General features: G+C 40.6%; 1 protein-coding gene across 17 annotated transcripts in view; it reads right to left on the reverse strand.

The window, feature by feature from the left end:
• Positions 1 to 22,671, reverse strand: part of LOC310657666 (CD209 antigen-like protein C) — a 123,672-nt gene that overhangs the window by 30,724 nt on the left and 70,277 nt on the right. For 4 of the 17 annotated variants that reach the window (XM_083398700.1, XM_083398708.1, XM_083398706.1 and 1 more), the window contains 5 exons: positions 15,630 to 15,728; positions 14,649 to 14,735; positions 6,100 to 6,251; positions 4,971 to 5,083; positions 3,268 to 3,629 (listed from right to left, as the gene is read on the reverse strand). In XM_083398700.1, coding sequence (XP_083254826.1) covers positions 3,479 to 3,629; positions 4,971 to 5,083; positions 6,100 to 6,251; positions 14,649 to 14,735; positions 15,630 to 15,728 — 602 coding nt within the window. In that variant the 3' untranslated portion in view covers positions 3,268 to 3,478. Of the gene's footprint in view, positions 1 to 417; positions 527 to 3,267; positions 3,630 to 4,970; positions 5,084 to 6,099; positions 6,252 to 14,648; positions 14,736 to 15,629; positions 15,729 to 16,788; positions 16,888 to 17,923; positions 18,035 to 18,722; positions 18,852 to 19,919; positions 19,989 to 20,692; positions 20,908 to 20,991; positions 21,101 to 22,671 lie in introns of those variants that run through there. The other 13 variants (XM_083398705.1, XM_083398704.1, XM_083398701.1 and 10 more) reach the window with 12 other exon arrangements.

Consider the following 22,671-nt stretch of genomic DNA (forward strand, 5'->3'; position numbering starts at 1 on the left):
GCAGCTCCCGCGGGCTTTTCTACGAGGTGGGGGCTTTTGCTTGCTTTTGCAGGAGGTGGGGGAATTCCCCCATCGCCCGCAAAAGCCCACAGGAGGGATTCTGTGAGGAGTAATTTAAGAAATATTGTAAAAATGGAAAGGAAGAAATTATTTGTTAGAAAATGTAAAGGCAATATTAAGTTAAGAATTGCAGGAGAAATAATTAAGACGGAAGGCTATCAGAGATGCTGAAGGAAGTCCAAATAAGGATATATGTAAAATAATTTGTGTGGTATGTCTAAAATTTTTGTATGTTAAAATTAATAAAAAATATTTTTTTAAAAAAAGCCCACAAGAGGGAGAAGGGACTGACTCGGCCAGTCAGTCCCTTCTCCCTCCTTGGGGAAAAGCCCCCAATGGCGGCGTGCTCTTTAAAGGCTCTCACACTTTTTTTTGGAATCTACCCATGAGTTTTGCTCATGAGAAAAGAAATAGAATGTCCTTTCATATATAACCCAACCATCATTCAAGTTTCCAATAAGATGGCCTTTGAGTCAAGCCAGATATGGAGGAAGAATAGAAAAAGAAAACAAGATAGGCAATTTAATGGGATAATCTCAAAAGGTGTCCAGAGCAGAGTCTGTTTCCATTGCGTTGAGCGTGTTTCAGTCTGTAAGGTTCAAGAATGCGGACAAGATGCTTGGATTGGTCAGGACATCTGGAACGATGGGGATGGCCCTGCCTGGATTCCCACCACTCTTACCAGGGTGACTGGGCCAGTCTCCTACAAGGCTAACATACTGGAAGTTCAGGTCCACCACCAGCATGTGGACCAAATGCGCTGCCACCTGGCTGATGCCCCAACTCCAGCCACTGCTACCACACCAGAGCACAGGCACAAGGTGAATGATCAGCCTGGCTCACAGGATGATGCACCTGATGAGAACCCTGTTTTGATTCAAGACATGATATCTCACCTACTATCTCCCTTCTTTTTGCATGCTTGGCCATCTGTTCCAGGAAGGCATCATTTATGTCCTCCGTTTGGCTTGGGGATCTATAGTAAACTCCCTCAATGAGGTCACTGTTATTCTTCTCTCCCTTAATTTTGACCCAAATGCTCTCACTTTGGCTTTGAGGTTCTAAATCTTGGATCTCTTCACAGGTATACACATCCCTGACATATAATGCCACTCCTCCTCCTTTCTTAGGCAAAGGTCCAGATGTAAATTTGATGCTGGATATCTCCAGATTGTCAGCAACATAGAGCTCTTTAGGTGTTGTTGCCATAGAAATGTTGGAGGTGCCAAATTCCTCATCTAAAAAAAAAAAAAAAAGTAAAGGAATTTGTGTGAGGGTGTGACACATGCCAGAGGGCCAAAGGTGAAAGAGCGGCACCAGCGGGGTTGCTGGAACCATTGCCCACACCAGGGAAGCCATGGGAGGTGGTAGGGGTGGATTTCATCACTGATCTGCCCAGATGTAAGGGTAAGACCGCTATCATGGTGGTGGTGGATCTCCTGACCAAAATGTGCCGTTTTGTGCCCTGTTCGCATGCAGTGACGGCGGAAGAATCAGCCAAGCTGTTCGTAGAGCATGTGTTTAGGTTGCATGGGATACCTGCACAGGTGGTTTCGGACCGGGGGGCTCAATTTACCTCACAATTTTGGCACAAACTCATGGGGCTGCTCCAGGTGGAAGTGAGCTTTATGACGGCTGTTTTACAACAATATTTGTGGTGTTATGTAAGTCAGAAACAGAACGATTGGGTGGACAAACTAGCCCTGGCAGAGTTTGCTTACAATAACGCGGAGAATGTATCCACTGGGATGTCTCCGTTCTTTGCCAATCATGGGCATAATCCAAGGGCTTTCCCCGGGAGGGGGGAGGAGTCGTGGACTGTTCCCGCTGCCGAACAGTTTGTGGAGGAGATGGAAGCGATCCACAGACAGCTGCAGTTGAATTTGGAAAGGGCTAAGGAGTTATACAAGAAGGAAGCCGACAAACATCGGCGACCGGGGGACGTTATCAGGGTTGGGGACAAGGTGTGGTTGTCCACGCAAGGGACGACCTTGGAGAGGGGGCTGCCAAAAGCTCAAGCCCAGGAAGGTGGGGCCTTTTGAGGTTATCCAACAAATAAATCCGGTGGTGTTTAAGCTTAGGTTGCCAGAGAGCATGAGAATCCACCCAGTGTTCCACAGGTCACTGCTGTTCCCCTACAGGGAGGGGGGAAGGAGGCAGGGTAGTGGGGAAGGGGAAGGCCCACCACCAGAAATGGAGGAAAGGGAGCAGTGCAATGAGGTTATGGAAATACTGGACTCTCGTTGGAGAAGGGGGAATTTGGAATATTTGGTGGTGTGGGAAGGGGCCCCTACATCAGAGAATACCTGGGTCCTGGAAGACAGTATTTCCAACCTGGAACTGGTGGAGGAGTTCCACAGTTTTCCCCCTGACAAACCCAAAAGCAAGGGTAGGTCCTTTCAACAGGTGTTCTAAACAAGGCGTAGACTGGGGAACACCAGGAATTGGGGGTTGGAGGGGGGTGTTCGAAGAGGAAAACCACCCCAGAGGAAAGAGATATGGGTACAGTCGGGTCTCCTGGGCGGGAGGGGGTCTTTGAGGAGGGGGTGGATGTCAGGGAGAGGCAAACGGGGAAAGATTTAAAGGGAGAAACCAGCACTTATAGAGAGCCGAAAGAGATCATTAGTAGTCTGTTGTCTGACAGCGAGCCAGAGGCAGGGAGGGAGGAGAATGAGCCTGGAACCAGTCATTCTGTAAACAGAGGAAGTCAGGGGCATGGTTTCCGCAGACTTGCATGTTGGGTAAAAAAAAGGAAAAAGAAAGCGGACGCGGCAAGTGTGCCGGAAGGGTCGGACATGATTTGAAACATTGGAGATGTACTTTTGAACTTTGTCAATAAATCAAATAGATTGGAACTGGCCTTGAGCCCGGAGTTTTATCTATGCCGGCTTGACAGCATAAAGCCTCTGACAGAAATCAAGAGCAGTTCATTGTGTTTGTTGCCCAATGTTATCTCTATATGAGAGTCATGGCTCTGGAATTTCCCAGTGATAAAGCCAAAATTATATTTGTGATTAATCTGCTAGAAGGGGACACCAGGTGCTAGGTGGCCCCCATTCTCATTGGCTGGCATGCATGGTTGTCCTTATGTGCCTTGTAAGGTAGCGACCATGGAGATCAGAAGGGGCAATGGGGCATCAAACACACAAAGTAAGGGAACAAATACTGGTATGCATTGCAAATAAATACATTAAACAGAAAACAGGCTATGACTGGATGCTTCCATTCTTTATTTTTGTAGCCATCTATGTTTGAGTTTGTAGAATAAGGTCTTTTCAATGTGTTTTTGAGTGCTGATGCCAAAGAGTCCTATAATCTAGATGGCAGAGTGTGGATTGTGCATTAAAACAGTGAGGTGGGGTGATCTCTTGGTTTTGTTTTTGTGTAGTGATCATGCGATCCAGTTTCTTTCATCTTCTTAGAGCCAAGCATCATCAGGCACCTTTTTACATATGTACCCTATGCGTTGCTCACAGTGTAATGCCATCCAGCAATTCAAACCACAATCAATGCCTATTGCAGCACAGTGGTTTTGGTTTGGATCTTTAGGCTCACCTTTATTCCAGTACCTGAAAAGAAAAGAGCAGCACTGATCAATCAAGAATGGATGTCTACTTCCTCACGCGCTCCCTGTGCCTTCTACCATTAAAAAGATGTTCAGCTCTTTCTCTCTTAACATCCACCCACAGTTGGGGTGGATTTTTCTCCCCGGCTTTAGAATTTGTTGGAGGAAGAGTTTTGAAAGAGAGATCCTTACTCTCTCATAGCAGAGTTAGCACAGTAATGATTGTTCTGAGCATATTAAAACAATGCTAGATTTGCATCCACCTTCATCCACCTCATCTCACATCCATCACCCACCCCATGCATGAAGAGAGCAATGACACTATACAGAAACAAAAATAGCTATGTCTACAAATGAATTACAAAATTAATTCTATAACCACAAAGCCATAATAGGGTTGATTGAAACGATATATCTCTCACATATATATCTTATCTAAATCTAACATGATGGTTCTAAGTTTAATCAATCATCCATAATTGACAAAGGTATCTCCCTAGCCTCACTATTGTTGGCACTTGCATTCTCCAGTGTCCATTGTATCCTGAATCAAGTCCTACTACACAGCACTAAAATTCTGTGATAAATGTATTCTATAACTCCCTCGTTTTTAGCTCTCTGTGAATCTATTAAATTGATATTACTAGTAATGGTGTAGTAGGTGTTTTTTTTACTCCCATGAGATGTTTGGGTGAGAGTCTGCAGTACTTCGCTAACTGGTAACCACTGGCATACAGGGTTTGTAAAGTTTACTCAGTGCCTTTGCCAAAAAAGGATCCGTGGTTGGTATTGGGTGCATCTCAATAGAGATGTATGTCATTGGATTTTGTTCCAGGAGACCTTGCAAAATTGAAAGCAGCCCTCTGTTAATCTAGTCTTGGTAATAAATGCCAGTCCAGTTTTCTGTTCTACTACCAAGCTGTGGATGAGTGAGATCTTACTCTGACCCGTACATCTTTCTACACTAGCTGAAAAGAGTTTTTAGATACTTAAAGGGAACCATGAACTGTCTTAAACTGCCAGCTGACAGTGTTGCTCAGCTTTACGTTCCTGCAAGTCCTTTTGAAGCTGATCTAAGCAGCACAAACCATTTAAAAGGATGCCTTCAGCCACTTCCAAATCCCTGCATTCACTAGGTTAGAGAAGCATCCTGCCTCTCCAACGTAGTGAAAAGCACCAGTCATTCACCTGGATAATGATGTGGAGGAGTACATATGTAGATCTTTGGTAGTAGAGAAAATTGCATGGCAAAATATATTTGGAAATGGAAATAATCAATTATGTAAACAGAATCTGCAACTTTTTGGAATGCATGCCATTAACAAATGTTTCTGCAGAAACTTACGTGACTATAGCCTCTATTCCTGCCAGCCATCTCCATTTCTTTGTTGCCGTGTCTTGAAAGACTCCAAACCAGAAAAACCTCTTATGCTTTTGTACTTGCCTGTTTATAAAATACTAGGGTAGGGGTGTTGAGAAAGAAGAAATAAAATCTTTTAAGACAATGTCCCTTTCTCTGGGAGACTATAGCCCTTTACAGAAATTCAACAGGCATAAAACAAACACATTTTAAAAGAAGCAGGTGTCACAGTTGAAGACCCAATACAAATTTTGGGGGGAAGCAGTGATCAAAATTATACATTGTATGCCCATCACAAATAAATATTTTTTACATTGCATGTGGTATTGTTCCCCTGAACAAAATTATGATGGTGATTATGATGATGGAATCAAGGAAGCATTCCAAAGAGGAAATATTGTAGTGAAGGGTAATTTCACCTGCCCTCACCGAGACTGGCTACATATGTGTTCCAGTCATGACACAGAGTTATAATTTCCAGAACAGTTGGTCTTGGAACCACCTAGCAGGACAGTGACCTGTGTGTCAAATACTCCAACTTCTGCATCCATGTTTGATGGTTGGTTCCAGAGACACTGGAATCAGTCCAGTTGTGGGATGCTTGATGGCATGATGATGGGATCTCACCCATGTCTGTGCCTTGCAGCACCCCAGTAGCCCCTGTGCCATGGCTAAGGGGCTGGGAGAGGGATATACCTTGCAGGCTCCTCTAGAGTCATCTCCATGATACTCTCCTGCCAGAAGGTTAGTGTGGTGAGGGAAACGTTTGTTTCTAAGCACTCAATACATCTCAAAGAGCAGAGGAAGAATTTATAGAGAATCCAAGAGATAGATGCCTCTGAAGTATCTCCTCCTCCTCCTCCTCCTCCTCCTTGAAGATCTCCATCCTGACTGCCATTTTCATTCTATTAGAGCTCAGCAGCTCCAAGAAACCTTAGTTAGCCCCTGATGGTAGCAGCTGCTCCCTGCACCACCCACACCTTGGCTTGACTGATGGAGTTGTTGTCTTGGCTGCATACAGGTACATGTAACCTTCCTAAATGGATAGTGATGATAGGAGCCCTTTGGCTCAAGAAGATCCCCTACCTTTCCTATACTTAGCTTTGATGCTCACCTGTTCTTGATATGTTTCCATAGAAAGGAGATTGGCACCTTCCCTCTCACATTTTTTTTTGGAATCTGCCCATGAAGATTGGTCAGGAGAAAGGAAATACATTGTCCTTTGATATATAATCCAACCTTCATTCAAGTTACCAATAAGGTGGTCTTTGAGTCAAGCCAGATATGGAGGAAGAAGAGAAAAAGAAAACAAGATAGGGAATTCAATTTCAGCCTCATATTCAAATTCAAGATAGGGAATTTAATGGGAACAACCTTGTATGCCTGTGCAGATTTCAGTTATTTTTGTTAAATTCATTTCTGTCACCGCATGGTAACATATATTCATCTGGAAAGCTCAGAAATCTTAAAACAAGAAAAACATTAACTCTTCAACCCATGTTGATGCTGCAGTAAATACCTGGGTGGGCTTAGCTGGAACAGGGAGTGCCGTCAAGAACCTCACCTACTTGTTTCCACCTGGATACTTAGGGCAGCATCAGGGCAGACTTGAAGGTTGGGAAGGGGGAGTAGCTGTGGTTTATCAAAATTCTCTTTCTCTCTACAAGCTCTCTGTTCAGTTGCAGAGGGGGCAGGAATCTAGTGTGTGTGTTCCTGCCATTGGGCAACTGGGACAGATGAGGGATTCTGCTGGTTTACCACCCGCTATGCTGCCAAGCAGTCTCCCTGCCTGAGCTGACTGGTGCTCCTGCTGAGCTTTGGCTGATCTCTGGAACATCCGAATAATAATAATAATAATAATAATAATATGCTGCCTGTTGTTGTTGTTGTTGTTGTTGTTGTTGTTGCCCATATGCTGCCCATCTGACTGGGTTCCCCCCAACCACTCTGGGCGAATTCCAAAAAAATAAAACACAATTGAACACCAACCATATAAAACTTCCCTGAACAGGGCTGCCTTCAGATGTCTTCTGAGAGTAAGATAGTTCTTTTCCCCCCTTGAGATCTGGTGGGAGGGAGTGCCACAGGGCAGGTGTAACTACCCAGAAGACCCCCTGCTTTGGCTTGGGCCATTGACACAATTGGCCCTGCATGCCCTTTCAGTTGACCTCTTTTGATTGTCTCTGCAGAGGCGGGGCTCTCATGGGTGAAAATAATAAAGGGCAGGTCTTTTAGCTAACCTGTTTTGATTGTCTCTATTGTAGCAAAGAATGACAGTCTTTTCTTTCATAACCATAGAGGCTAAATAAATTTAAAAGTTCAGGAGAACTGAACTAAATATCTCTGATGTTTTGGAACTTCCAGTGGAGCGCGATCCTCCCACAAGTGGGGATTTTGCCGGGAAGCAAATCCTGTGCTATTTCGGACAAGGAAAGGGTGCTACAGTGCACAGTAGCCCCTAAATTTAATCTCTGGAGCGTGTTCAGAGAGTCAGGTTCCCGGTGACGCCAAAAGCTACCCGTCCGGCCGTCAGGTAACTCCAAAAAGGAGCAAAGAGTACGGCGGAGCGTGGATAGCGGGCTAAGGGAAGCCATTGTCTACAGCCGAATAGCGAAGCCCCGAGCTTGCAGGGAAAGCACTCCGCTCTCAAATATAAGAAATTCGGACCTAAAAATTACAGATTGGATGGTGGTTAATAAAGGAAGGATTCGGGGGGGGGGGGGAAGAGAGAAGATTACGGAGTTCAGCTGTCATCTGGAATCAGCTCAGATGCAGTGCTTTACACAGAGCTGGGAAAAGGAAAGTGAGTTGCCGCTAGCAGTTACTGTTGCTTTCTATCCTTTAACTTGTTTCTTTTTAAAAGTATCTCCTTAAGGAGCTACAAAGAAATAAACGACTACTAAGTTAAAGGGGGAACAGAGAGATACTATTTTGAAAATTGGCAGTCTTTTGATGTAAAAGAGGGTAAAAGAAAGATCGAAGCTCCTGCTTACTTTTGGTTTTAAAAGACAAAGAATTGCGTAGCGGAAAAGGAGCTTCCCACGCCATTGGCATTTTTAAAAGTAGTGACAAAGACCAAAGACAGAACGGCAACGGTAGTGGATAAAAGTTGTTTATCTGGCCTTTCTTTCTTTCTTTCTTTCTTTCTACTTTGAGTTTTATTGACAAAATAGATATTACGGACCCTAGCCAAACAAAATTACTGTTATTTGGACTTGGGAAAACTTCTCTTTAGTTGGAGTATTTTTAACGTGTCTCAGTTTGGATTCATGACCCCTAGTGGATGGAATACATCACTACATTTTTTTTCCCTAAGATCTTCTCATTGAAAGACTGATTATACAGTGGTGCCTCGCTAGACGAAAAGAATCCGTTCCGTGAGTCTCTTCGTCTAGCCGTTTTTTCGTCTTGCGAAGCAAGCCCATTAGCGGATTAGCGGATTAGCGCTATTAGCGGTTTAGCAGCTATTAGCGGCTATTAAAGGCTTAAGGGATTATTAAGCTATTAGCAGCTTAGTGCCTTAGAAAAAGGGGGTGGGGAGCGGAAAAAACCCCCCAGGAATCGCAAGACATTTTCGTCTTGCGAAGCATGCCCATAGCAAATTCGTCCTGCGAAGCACCTCCAAAACGGAAAACCCTTTCGTCTAGCGGGTTTTCCGTCTTGCGAGGCATTCGTCTTGCGGGGCACCACTGTAATTGGAAAGAGACTTTGGCTCCTGTTTACATTTGGAATTTCCTGTTTTCTTCCTACATTGGCGATTTTAGAGCGATTTTGGTTCGATACTTGGATTGATTTTGGAATATGGATCTAATGCAGACTTAAACTTCTGAATTGGCTTTCAGCTCATTTGTTTATTACTAGTTTATTTATTTATTTATTATTATTTCACTGTTACTGAAGACTAACTGTTGGGGTTTGGGACTTTCTGGATTAATTTGGAGGGAGTGCTTTGCTCTCTTTTTTCTTCTTTTTTTGAGGGAATTTTTGTGCTTGCCAAACGTATAACTATAATATAATTGGATTACAAACGGTACAAAGGAATTTCAGAAGATTAGCTGAATAAGGATTTAGCCTAATTGATGGCAAGAAGATTGGTCATATTCCGGCCCCTGTTTTGGTCCTCTACTCCTTTTAAATAGTTTTGCTTTTTTACTGCTTTTTAATAGTTAAATTTACGGTTGGGCCGAAAATAGAAAATAGACAATTTACAAACTATAAACTACAAATCAGAAACCCGAACAAAAGATAAAATTGGACTTGACCAATATTTAGAAACTGAATTTCTGTAATTTGGGACATTTGTTGGATTTGTTTTTAGGGTGGCTGGTGGTGTTATAAAACGGTGTTGTGGAGAATTTGTCTGATAATTTTTATAAGATGACACACCAGCAGACGAAAGGGATGGAAGCGGGGTCCACAACAGATAAGAGGGCTTCTAAACAAGAAGCAGATTTCAAATTTTGAAAATGTTTGCTGAAATTAAGCAAAGTGAGAAGAATTTAGAAACTAAATTAGAACAAGTTGATAATAAGATTGGGAAAATGGACAAAAAAATTGATGAGACAGTTAATGAACTTAAAGGGCAAATAAAAGAGGTATCTAAGAGAACACTATCTTTAGAGGAGGGGATGAAGAAGACAAAATTGGAAATGAAGGAAGTGAAGTGAGAGGAAGAGAGGATCAGAGTGGAGATGTCGGAACTAAATAAATCACAGGAAGAAATTAAAGATGTGATCACCATGAATGAACTGAGACAGAGGGAAGTTAATCTGAGGCTGAGAGCCGTGCCGGAGATTCAGACGGAAAATATCAAAGAAAGATTGATAACAGAATTAGCACAGTGGCTGGAGTTACCAATAGAAGAGGTGTCAAAAACAGTACAAAGTGCATTCAGAATGAGAGTTAGAACAACCAAAGCAAGAAAATTTCCAGGTGACTGCTTAATAACTTTCAAGGATAGAGAAATGAGAAATCTGATATTGCAGAACAGAGAGAAAAGACTGAATATAGATGGAAACTACATAATTATCTTTAAAGAGATACCAATAAGATTGCTGAAACGAAGGGACCCATACAAGCCACTGGTGCAGATTCTAAAGAAAAATAACATTGATTTTAAATGGGATTTCCAGAGGGAATTTCGCTTTTTTACAAAAGTAAAAAGCACACACTGACGAGCCCAGAAGAAAGAGGAAAATTTATGAGAATGTACAAGGAATTGAAAGTAGAGAAGGAAGAAGTTACAGGAGCAGAAGCCAGAGGAGAGTTGGAATCGGGGGGGAAAGAAGAAGAGAATGGAAGGAAAACAGATGAAGAAGGAGGAGGAGGAGGAGAGGTAGAAAGGTTATAGAAAAGTAAACCAAACTTATTTAAGCGGAATTACCATGGTGTTAAAATTATGGAATTGGAATATAAATGGAATGAATGAGAAGAAAAAACAGAATAAAATTGAACAATTTCTAAAAAAGAAAAATTTGGACATTATATGTTTACAAGAGACACATGTGTCAAAAAAACATAGAAAAATCTTGACTAACAAAAGATTAGGAAATGAATTTGTATCTTCGGATAAAGAGAAAAAAAGAGGGGTAGTTTTATATATTAAAAGCAAAATCGAATCTCAACAAATCTTCAAAGATGAAGAAGGGAGGATCATAGCAGTCTGGATCAGATGGCAAGGGGAAAATTTGATAATTGTCAGGATCTATGCACCTAATGGAAACAAGACTGATTTTTACAAAACTTTGGAAGAAAAACTATTTGAGTATATGGATCAGAAAATCATACTAATGGGAGATATGAATGGTGTGGTTTCATTGGAAATGGACAGACGAAGAGATGGAACGAGTAAAGAAGGAAAATTACCTAAGACTTTCTTTTCAATGATTAAGAACTGTAATTTGATTGATATTTGGAGACTTAGACACCCATTGGAGAAACAATTCGCTTTCTTTTCCGAACCAAATCAGTCAATGTCAAGAATAGATCAAATATGGGTTTCAAATGAATTGACACCAAGAATTCTACAAATTGAAATTCAACCTAAAGTAATTTCCAATCATAATCCAATAAAATTGGAACTAAAAGGCTTTGAGGAAAGAACTTTTAGATGGAAAATTAATGATTATCTTCTAGACGACCAAAGAATTGCGGAAAAAGCACAAAAGAAATTAACTGAATATTTTGTTGATAACATCAATAAAGGTACAAAGATGTGTGTAGTATGGGATGCAAGCAAGGCAGTGATGAGAGGTTTCTTTATTCAGCAGAATTCATTGAGGAATAAAAATAGAGAAAAAGGGGGGAAAGAAATTTTAAAGCAGATAATGGACAACGAACAAAAATTAATTTAAAAACCAAATAATTCAAAAATAAAGCAAGAAATTAAAACTTTGCAAACTCAATTTGCAATGATAATAAACAGAGAAGTGGAATGGAATATCAAAAAAGTTAAGACAGAAAAACTTTGAATTCGCTAACAAATCAGGTAAATGGCTTGCCTGGCAAATCAAAAAGAGAAAGGAACAGAATACGATTAGTAAAATTACCGTGAATGGCAAAGAGATAGATAATCCAAAAGGAATTAGAAAAGGATTCTTGGATTTTTACAGACAACTATATAATAACAGAGAAAGGAAGAACATGAGGAAAATAGAGAGATTTTTAAAAGAAAAAAAGGTGCAGAAGATCCCAGCAGAGAAAAAAGACCAACTGAATGCCCCTATAGAATGCGAGGAGATAAAAGAGACTATAAAGGAATTGAAGAGGGGAAAGGCCCCGGGACCAGACGGATTTACATCAAGTTTCTATAAAGAACTGAGAGATGTTTTGACGATCCCACTGAAAGAAGTTGTGAATAATATTCTGAAAGAAAGAGATGTTCCAGAAACATGGAAAGAAGCATATATCACATTTATCCCCAAACAGGACTCGGATTTAACACAGGTCAAAAACTATAGGCCTATTTCATTGCTGAATACAGATTATAAAATATTTGCTGGGATTTTAGCGAGAAGATTGAAAAGGATATTATTAGAAATTATTCATAAAGACCAAGCGGGTTTCCTTCCAGGCAGACAGATGAAGGACAATATAAGGAATATAATTAACATTTTGGAATATCTGACTGCCAGGAATGAGAAACAAGCTATATTAATGTTTGTGGATGCAGAAAAGGTCTTTGATAATATAACATGGGACTTTATGTTGAAGAATCTGGAGCATATGGAGGTAGGGAAAGACTTTTATATTGGAATAAAGGCAATATATACAGAGCAGAGAGCTAAATTGATTGTAAATAATGTGACTACGGAAGACATAAAAATATCTAAAGGAACTAGACAGGGATGTCCGCTCTTGCCATTGTTATTTATCATGGTCCTGGAGGTCTTTCTAAATGTGATTAGACAAAATGAATTAATAAAAGGAGTAACAGTTGGCCAGAATGAATATAAAGTTAAAGCCTTTGCTGATGATCTGGTAATAATGATTGAAGAACCAGCAGAAAGTGTAAAAGAAGTATTGGAGGAAATTGAACAATTTGGAAATGTGGCAGGGTTCAGATTAAATAAGAAGAAAGCTAAAATAATTGTAAAAAATATGGAGCAAAGTATGATAGAAATAATGCAACAACGAACAGAGATAGAGGTGGTAAAAAAAGGTAAAATATTTAGGAATTTGGTTAACTCCTAAAAATATTGATTTGTTTCAGAATAATTATATACTGGTCTGGAATGGAATAAGGAAAGATCTGGAGGTGTGGGGTAGAATGAAACTATCCTTCTGGGGTAGAATTTCTATGATAAAGATGAGCGTTCTTCCAAAGATGTTATTTTTATTTCAGATTATCCCCATACTAAAGGGGGTAACGATTTTTAAAGAGTGGCAAACAGTGATTTCAAGGTATATCTGGCAGGGCAAAAAACCAAGAATTAAATTTAAGTTACTAACGGATACGAAAGAAAGAGGTGGTTTTGCCCTGCCAGATTTGAAATTATATTATGAAGCAGCATGTCTTTGCTGGGTGAAAGAATGGATAAAATTAGCAAATAAGGAGTTACTAGATTTAGAAGGTTTTGATAACAGATTTGGATGGCATGCGTACTTATGGTGTGAGAAGAAGAAAATACCGTATTTTTTGCACCATAACACTCACTTTTTTCCTCCTAGAAAGTAAGGGGAAATGTCTGTGCGTGTTATGGAATGCCTACGGGTGGCATGCATACGGATTTTCCTCCTCTAAAAACTATGTGTGTGTTATGGTCGGGTGCGTGCTATAGAGCGAAAAATACGGTACATAAAGGCTTTGGGAACCACATCTTCAGGAGTTCGTTAATAGAAATATGGGATAGGTATAAAAACCTATTAGAACCAAGAGTTCCACACTGGTTATCTCCGTTAGAAGTTATGACTGTAAAGAAAATTAATATGAGAGGTAAATGGATTACATATGGTGAATTGATAATTAAAGAAGGAGGAAAATGGAAATTAAAACCATATGAACAAGTTAGAGAACATGTTTATGATTGGTCGCATTACTTTCAGGTTAATGAAATGTTTAAAAAAGATTTTAAAGAAAGTGGTTATGTAGAAAAAGACTCAAAGTTTCAGAGATAATAAACAATGACTGTAAAATTCTGTCAAAAATGTATAAGATATTGTTGGAATGGCACACGAAAGATGAAGAAGTTAAATCGGTAATGATACAATGGGCCAAGGACTTTGGTTATAATATACAATTCGATGATTGGGAAAAATTATGGAAGGAAAATTAAAAATTTACCGCATGTTCGGCGTTAAAGGAAAATGTTATGGAAATGTTTTATAGATGGTATATCACACCGGTAAACATAGCAAAACTGTTTAAGACGTGTAATAAGTGTTGGAAATGTAAAGAAAAAGAAGGAACATTTTATCATATGTGGTGGGATTGTAAGAAAGTGAAAGGTTTCTGGGAGATGATATATAATGAATTGAAAAAAGATGTTTAAATATACATTTGTAAAGAAACCAGAAGCTTTTCTTTTAGGGATTACAGGAAAGGAAATAAGAAGAAAGGACTGTAAACTTTTCCAATATGCAGTTACAGCAGCAAGAATTTTATTGGCCCAGAAATGGGAACAAGAGGAAATACCGACGATAGAAGAATGGAGAATGAAACTGACAGACTATGCAGAGTTGGATAAGTTAACTGGGAAAATTAGATATTGTCGAGACCCAAAGTTCATCGAAGACTGGGGAAAATTTGTAGAATATCTGAAAAATATATGTGATGTGCAAACAACACTATCGGGGTTCCAAGAAGCACTGTGAAATTTGAGATGTATTGTTAAAAGAAATAGAAGGGGGAGGGGAAACTAATGGCAATACTAAACAGAAGAAATGCGTAATTGAGAGGTAAATATGGATGATTGGCAGAGAAGCTGAAGGAAGTCCAAAAAGAGATAATTTGTGAAAATTTGGATAAAATTGTATATTTGTGTTGAAAATTAATAAAAATCATTAATAAATAATAATAAATATCTCTGATGTTTCTCTAGGGTGACCCCATGCAAAGGACTGCAGCACTCTGCTCTGGCTCTAAGAGTATTCAGCTAGAGGAGGGGCATTCAGCTGGGGCAGAATCAGGACAGGTTCTCACTGCACTACAATTCTTCATCTTACCAATTTCTTTTTGCAGTTCATCATTTTTGTTGGCAAGATGCCGCATTTCCTCTGATTTGTTTAGTGCTACAGCGAGTATTCCAAAGTCTAAAAGATTTGAAATAGTTCAAGTCAAAAGAGTATCTGAAATAACAATCTGCAAATATTAAGAAACCATTTTCAAACATTTTTAAACACTCTAGCCTGAAACAAGAAGCAGAGCTCAAGGATCGGGTTCTTATGAATATGAGGACAGACTTGATTCTCTGTGGCTGAGATCACCAATGAAAAGCCTCAGAAGAATCCTGCAGCTGGATCAGACCAAAGACCCATGCAATCCACTATCCTATTCTCATATTAAAACTGCCTCATGAAGTATCTCTAATGTTCCTCTCCTATGTCCTCCTTTTCTGCTGGGAATCACAGGGTCCCAAAACAATATTGCACTGAGTCACACAGTAAAACCAAAAATGCAAAAATACTTTTAAGTTTTCTATTATGCTTTGTGAGATCTAAGAAAATAGAGGCGCCCAAACTCTTTTTTTGGATGAATTCTGGGTTGCATTTCACATAGAGCTACGGAGAACATTATGTCAGCTCAGGAATTTCTCTTTGTGCAATGCATTCTTCAGCCCCTTTCCCTCCAATCTGTTCTGAAGTTTCCCCCACCCTGGAGAGCAGCTTTGGTGATGGCATGCAGGGAGAAGTGGGGGCAAAGTTCCCTTGTGCCAGTGCTAAATCTTGTGTCTCACCATGTTTGCTGCTAATATTGTTATGTACTTTTTGAACTTTGAATAAAGATGTTAAAAAAACAAAACAAAACAAACAACTGTCTGCTTTTCTTCCTGCTGAGGAATGAAATAGTGATAAACTCTGTTGGGTGGTGAGTTTCATTTCCTATATGTATCGCTCACACAATATGAAAGTGAATTAAAGGAACTGAAATATGTTTACATTAAAAATGTTCTAGCAAACATGAGGACGTGCATATGAAATGCTTACCATCCTTGTCCTCATAGAATGAATCAATCCCAACAACAAAGTTTCGAATCATGGTCATTGCCACTTGAAACTCCTCTCTGTTTTTCACTTCCTTCTGATCTAAGGAGGAGGTAGGTAGAAAAGAAATGAAGAAATTGTTTTCTAGCACCCTGGTCTGATGACCTGGGGGAGGGGATACTTGGTTTCAAACTGCTGTTAATATTGAATTTAAATTGCTGACTTTTCATGTGCCCCAGGACCTTAGAGAGAAGGGTGAATAAAAAATAAAATCAACAAAAACATAAATATGATTTCTATTAATATTTTCTTCTCCCCACCCTTAAATTGATGTTTCCTATGCCTTTATTGCAGCAGCCCTGCTGGTCTGTTTTCATTTAGCCTGTTTTTCATTTCATTTTCATTTAGCTAAATGTATTTCATTTAGTCTGTTTTCATTTCAGGGCCTGTTTTCATTTAGTCTGTTGCTTCTGTCATCAGATGGTTTGGCCTTCCTTTGAGAGCTTTAGATTTTTGGTTGTCCAGATACCCCTTTCCTCTTTGTCCTGTTGACTTGCATTTGCCAGGCTGCCAAATGCCCTGCTGTAATGCAAATTCTTGGATCATTTGGTTTCCTCCCCCTGAGCTTTGCTTACTTTCAGTGCCCTTTAAAAATGAATTAGCTATGAAAATAGGCCATTTGTTCATCTATCCACTGCTATCCACTACTCTTTTTCTGATGAATACTGGGTTGCATTCCACATAATTCTAAGGAGGACATTATGTCAGTGCAGGAATTTCTCCTTGTGCAATGCAATCTTCAGCCCCTTTCCCTTCAATCTGTTCCCCACCCTGCAGAGCAGCTTTGGTGATGGCATGCAGGGAGAAGTGGGGGCAAAGTTCCCTTGTGCCAGTGCTAAAATCTTGCAGTAGCACAAACATTGTGAATTACAGTTTGATGGGGAAGAACAGCATTTCTAGTGGGGGGATGTGAGAATCACAACCATCTGCTTTTCTTCCTGCTGAGCAATGAAACCGTGATAAACTCTATTGGGTGATGAGTTTCATTGAATAAATGTATTGCTTACACAATATGAATCCCAAAGTGAACTACAGGAATTGACGCCTGTTTAAATTAATCAGGGTCTAGCAAAAGTGAGGATGTGCATAAAAAATTGCTTACCATCCTTGTCTTCATGGATTGAATCAAGCCCAACAACAAAGGTCCGAATGATATCCATTGCCAATTGAACCTCCGCTCTACTTTTTGCTTCCTTTTGATCTAAGGAAAAGGTAGGTAGAAAAGAAATGATTAAAATGTCTGACTGTCTGGGGGACGGGATACTTGGTTTCAAACTGCTTTTAATATTAAATTTAAATTGCTGACTTGTAAGGTAGATAAGAAATCAAATCAACAAAAGCATGACTATGACTTTTATTAATATTTTCTCAGCCTTTGATAGCGGCTGTCCTGCTGGTCTGAAGTCCTGTTTCCATTTAGCCTGTTGCTTCTGTCATCAGATGCTTTGTCCTTCCTTTGAGAGGTTTAGATTTTTGGGTGTCCAGATACCCCTGTCCTCTTTGTCCTGTGGACTTGCATTTGCCAGGCTGCCCAATGCCCTGCTGTATGCAAATTCTTAGATCATTTGGTTCCCTCCCCCTGAACTTTGCTTACTTTGAGTGCCCTTTAAATATGAATTAGCTATGAATATAGGCCATTTGCTCACCTATCCAGTGCTACTTTTCTAAAAAAAAGAGGCACTGGAACTCAGTATGAATGCCTCCCTTTTTCCCTTAGATTGGCAACGTAGCCCACCTGAGAGGGCCTGGAACTGATGAATTTCGGCTGAAAAAGGTCCTGCATATATCTCAACATTTAGGTAGGCTCTGGACCCACCCACTTTGGCCATGGCCTTATCCTCTGCAGCCTGTTTTCCCCAAGCACTTTCCTTCAAGGGACTGGAGCCCTAGCAGAGGGCAGGCTGGCGAGGTTCAGGAATGGGGGGTCTTCCAAAGCAAATGAGGATTAGTTGGGAAAGGAGCAGAGAATGGCAACTGGGAAAGGGAATTGTCCAGGGTGTCCCAGGGACTTGTGTTAGCCTGTGTTTCTGTTCCAAGTTCTGGAACTCACTTATAAATTGTAAGCAAAACAGAGCCATTGCTCTCAATGGGTGACAGCTGCAACTCCCTCCCTGAAATCAAAGAGGGATCAAAGGGATAAATGGAAGGTGGATCCTGCCATCTCTTTTTGGAAATGCTATTGGCATTGAAGGAACACCCGTGACATTTGTTGCCAAGTATGCTAATTATGTACTTACATAGAATGTAAATCAGCAGTGTCATGACAGTAAGGATGAAAATCTCAAATATGATCAGTCTTTCACCCGTTGGAGATTGGAAGAAGGTAACCAATTCCTGAAAAAGAGATGCTTGAAGAAAGACAATTCTACTTTAGCCATCAGTAGCCAACATACCATTCCCAGCCCAGGAAAAAGGGTTTCCATATGCTGTGGCAGCCATCAGCCAGAGACAGTCACTTGCTCAGGGGGTGGGCCCTTGGGAGAATAAGCAGGTGGAGGAAGCAAAGCGAGATGCCTTGCTGCTTGAGGAAACTTTTTTATACAAATGTCTGGATCAGAAGACAGGAGCCTTTGATATTACTTTCTCCCCCCCCCCCCGACAAATGACAAGATGCCCTCTCCATACACATAATTCCACATTCAGAAGGCCATTGGCTGATATTTCGATGCTGCTGATGGGGCAGCAGACTAACTGAGGAGGTGCGGTGCAGCTTGTGTGGTCTTCATATCTCTACCCACCACAGCACCTGCTACCTGAGGCAACTGCTTCATTCTGCCTAATGGTGGAGCCATTCCTGGCTGCACACAGTAAAGGAACACCACAGTCAGCAGCAAAAAGTGTGCTGAATCCTGGGGTTTCTATGGGGATTAGTGGATCTCTGGCACCCAAAGAGCTGTGTGTGCTTTTCTCTGCACTCCTCCGTAGCACAACATGACTGGCTCCACTCCCTGCCTGTCTCTCCATCAACTTCCCTTTCCCATGCATTCCTCTACTTTATGAGAAACCTCATCCCATATGACTGTGCTGTATACAGACCACCAGTTTCTTTTGCTTTACGCTTTCTGAGCGCTAGCTGTCTTCTGGACATTGCATATCTTCTGGATGCTGCACTCTTTGCAGGCGTTAGCTTCCCCATCCTCTCAGTTTTGTCTGTGAAACAACAAGCTATTATAACGACTATGAACACATTGGTTGGATTGTGGGTGTTTAACCTTCCAAACTCAGAGTATAAGTCTCCTGTCAAGCATCAAAGCTCACAGTATTTGCTTTTGTTGTCCTGCACTTAATCTCCCTATTAGAGAAACATAAATTTTAAAGTAGATGCACACCTACAAATGTAAAGGATTTTCTTGGTACAAAGTTGAAATGCACAACAACTTAAAGTAAAAAATGGGTCTCAAGGGGCATTTCCAATATTACACTTTGGTGTCTATCAGTATTAGACAATCCTTTCCTATAAAGACATTTTTGAAACGTCTTTCTTCTGCTGCTGCTGGATCAATCTCAGTTTTAAAACAAAAAGATGTTCCATATGGATTCCAAGGAATTTAAAAAATGTTTTAGGTAATATAGCACATTCTCATTTTGCATTCTATTTCCTCTAAGCTCCTGGACATCTACTTTCTAGGACTTCAGGAAGCATTTGCAAACTACAGTTATGGGTTTGATCCATATGTTCACTCTATATTTATTTTACGCGGTAAATCAAATTTGGGGCAATCTTCTTTGGGGAAGAAATGGGTTGATCTATACATCAGCTGATCAGATCAGATGGTGTATTCTCCCCCCCCCCCTGCTATTATTGCAGCTGAAATCTCAGTTACTGATGTGTGCAAAAAAGAAATATCTTGCTTTGCAACATTCATTGGTGTTTATTTAGAGGCTATCTGCTTATGTCAAGATTACTTACTGTGCCAAATTACCATGCGTAAAGGTCCAAATGCCTTTCAATTTTGTGTTTGTCCCTTCTGCAGCAGCAACTAGAGCTGTTTTCATCAAGATACCAGCCCTCAGGCTGAAAGTGGCTTCCCCATAATACATTGCCAAATGTTCACCATTCATAGATCGTGTGGGATCTATGAGGTCTTCAGATGTTCCTGGGTGCCAACTCCCTCCATCACAGGCATCATGGTCAATGGTTGGGGATGGCGGGAGTTGTAGACCAGTAACATCTGGAGGGCCACATGTTCCTCACCCTTTAAGGAAGGTATATACATTTATTTATATAACTACCTCCTGATCATCAGAAAAGATGGAGTACTAGATCCGGTCTCAGTTGGATGCATATAAATCCAATTGAGTCTATCAAGAAAAAAAGAAAGAAAGAAGAGGGCAGTTGTCTCATTCCGTTTTGAAGCTATCTGAGATAGTAGCCCTTGATATGCTAGTAAATTAGTTTTTCAAAGATTTGTATTTTCTGGATCATGAACTAGATCTGGATTTACAAACTGGGCCCATGAATCAGAGCAGCACACCTGTATTGCCAGGGAATAAAACAGAATCTGGTGCTCCTGGTTTGCAATGTAGCTGTAGCTTTAATATAAGGAACATGGCTGTTGGAGAAGAAGTGAAAGCAACTTCATGGCTTGGCCAGCTATCAAACATTTGACTCCATGGGGGATGGATTGAGGAATCTTCAGTTGGGGAGACATGAAGAACTAAACCTATTCTATCTGTATTATGACTATTGTTGCCTAAGATCTTTTGCATAATAATAATAATAATAATAATAATAATAATAATAATAATAATAAATAAAAAATATTTATACCCCTCCCATCTGGCTGTGTTTCCCCAGCCACTCTGGACGGCTTCCAACAAAAGATTAAAAATACATTAAAACATCAGTCATTATAAACTTCCCTAAACAGGGCTGCCTGCTTATAGATTACATTATTGGCTTTACAGCTTATTCCAGTTGCTGTTGGTTTTCTGTTAGACTCTATTCTACGTTGCTGATCAATTTCTTTGTTAATGTTTACCAATTAATAAAAGTTTGTCTCTACCTAAGAGTCTCTGTCCAGTGGAATCCAAAGAACCTCTTGCTTGCCTGGTGGTTGCTATTGGCCAAACAGCCAGTAATACAGTAATACAACTGGTAATACAGCAGCTGTACACAGCCCTAGAATGTTCCACCACTCAGTTTCATTGGATGACCCTGAGGTCTAGTAGTTAAAAGAGAAAAACCATCTGTAGTTTATAAAAGCTCCCTATCATTTTCCCTCTTGGTGACCTTTCGGCCCTGCAAAAATCAAAGCTTGTAAGGAAAGTGTTCCACCCATCAGACTTATTTCTGTTTGGTTACCTTGGTGTTGTCATGAAACAATCTTTTCACTAATTTCTTCCTAAGGGTTTTTCATCCTTCCACTGGCTAAGAACCACCTCCCTTGTGATGTCAGACATTCCAGAACTCCTCCCATTTAGGCTATACCATTTCCGATTGGCTGCTGATCATATCCAATCAGCATTCCACATAAAGCAAAAATCCAGGGAAATGTTTATTTCAGATTTATTATACTAATTAATTTTTCAAAAGTTATTAGTTTTATTTTTTATTTAGGCCGGGTACATACTTTACCTTCAAAGCATATTCCCCAGAAGAAACCTTACTCCTCATAAACTCTGCTAGTAATATTGGAAAGCTTCCTATCTCAACACTTATACCAGGAAATATGGCAAAGTGCATTAGTGTAAATCTTCATTTGCAAAGTTAAAGCACAAAGAAAAGGAACAGAAGCAATTAAATTTCAACATGTTTGGTCTATATTTATTGAATGTATCATCATCAAAACATACATGTCACCAGTGCTATTTTTCCAGAAAAAAGGGTACCAGAACTGACCATGAACACTTCCCTTGCTCTCTTATGATGATGTCCACCTGAGAGGTGTCAGAACTGAGTTCAAGCGAGTTCCAAATGGAAAAAGCCCTGCATGCAACTGAGCTTCAACCAATGGCAACTCATTGAGAACTGTACGTGGATTGAAAGCTAGATCTGCACAAACTCTGAGCTGGACTTTGATAAGCTTCATATGCTAGAAATCCCTCAAAACTATGTACCCTTATTCCTGTTATTGCTCATTATGTTTTTGTATGTTTATATGTCACTACCAATAAAAAATGATTTCTGTCAGTCATATCCTACCCTTCTGTATACAGATACAAGAATCATATAACACTGGTCCTATCTCCGGTGGCTCCCAGTACATTTCTGAGCACAATTCAAAATGTTGGTGCTGACCTTTAATCCTCTAAATGGCCTCAGCCCTAGATACCTGAAGGAGCATCTCCACCCCCATAGTCCAGCCTGGACACTGAAGTCCAGCTCCAAGGGCCTTCTTCTGGCTCCCTCACTGTGAGAAGTGAGGTTGCAGCGAACCAGGCAGAGGGAAGGTGGCAGTAGCACCTTCCCTGTGGAACACCCTTCCATCAGATGTCAAGGAGATTAAGAACTACACAACTTTTAGAAGGCAGCTCTGTATCAGGAAGTTTTTAACACCAGAAGCAGAGAGACCAGTAAATTCAGAGGCTGCTCAATTGGGGGAAGAGCTGGACAGTTTTGAGATAGTAGCTAGGCAACCAGGAGGGAGGGAGCCTTTAGGAGATTCTTCATTTGAGTGTGGCAGGGAAGTCCTTCCCTCCCCTAGAACTTGGATGACTGAAAGGGTCCAGGAACAACAGAAGCACTGAGGAAGGACAGGTGGCTGGTGGCACACTTCTTGCTATGGAAGAGAAGGGGACTCAAAGTGAGCAACTGCCATCTGTGGGAAGGGCAGCTTGATGCTGTGCTCAGTATGTTGTTGTAAATAAAACGGACTATAAACCTGCCAAAGGCTTGTTATTTCTTATTGGAAGCTACCAGAGGGAGAGGGAAACTCCCTTGCCAGCCAGTGTACTTGACATCCCCTGAAACAGCCTTGGCTATTTTGCCTCCCCTATTGGGCACTGGTAAAAGCATCTGGTACAGATAAAGAGCTCCCTTAAC

This window comes from Podarcis tiliguerta (genome assembly GCF_965153285.1).
Source record: "Podarcis tiliguerta genome assembly, chromosome: 9".
Classification (NCBI taxonomy): Eukaryota; Metazoa; Chordata; class Lepidosauria; order Squamata; family Lacertidae; genus Podarcis; species Podarcis tiliguerta.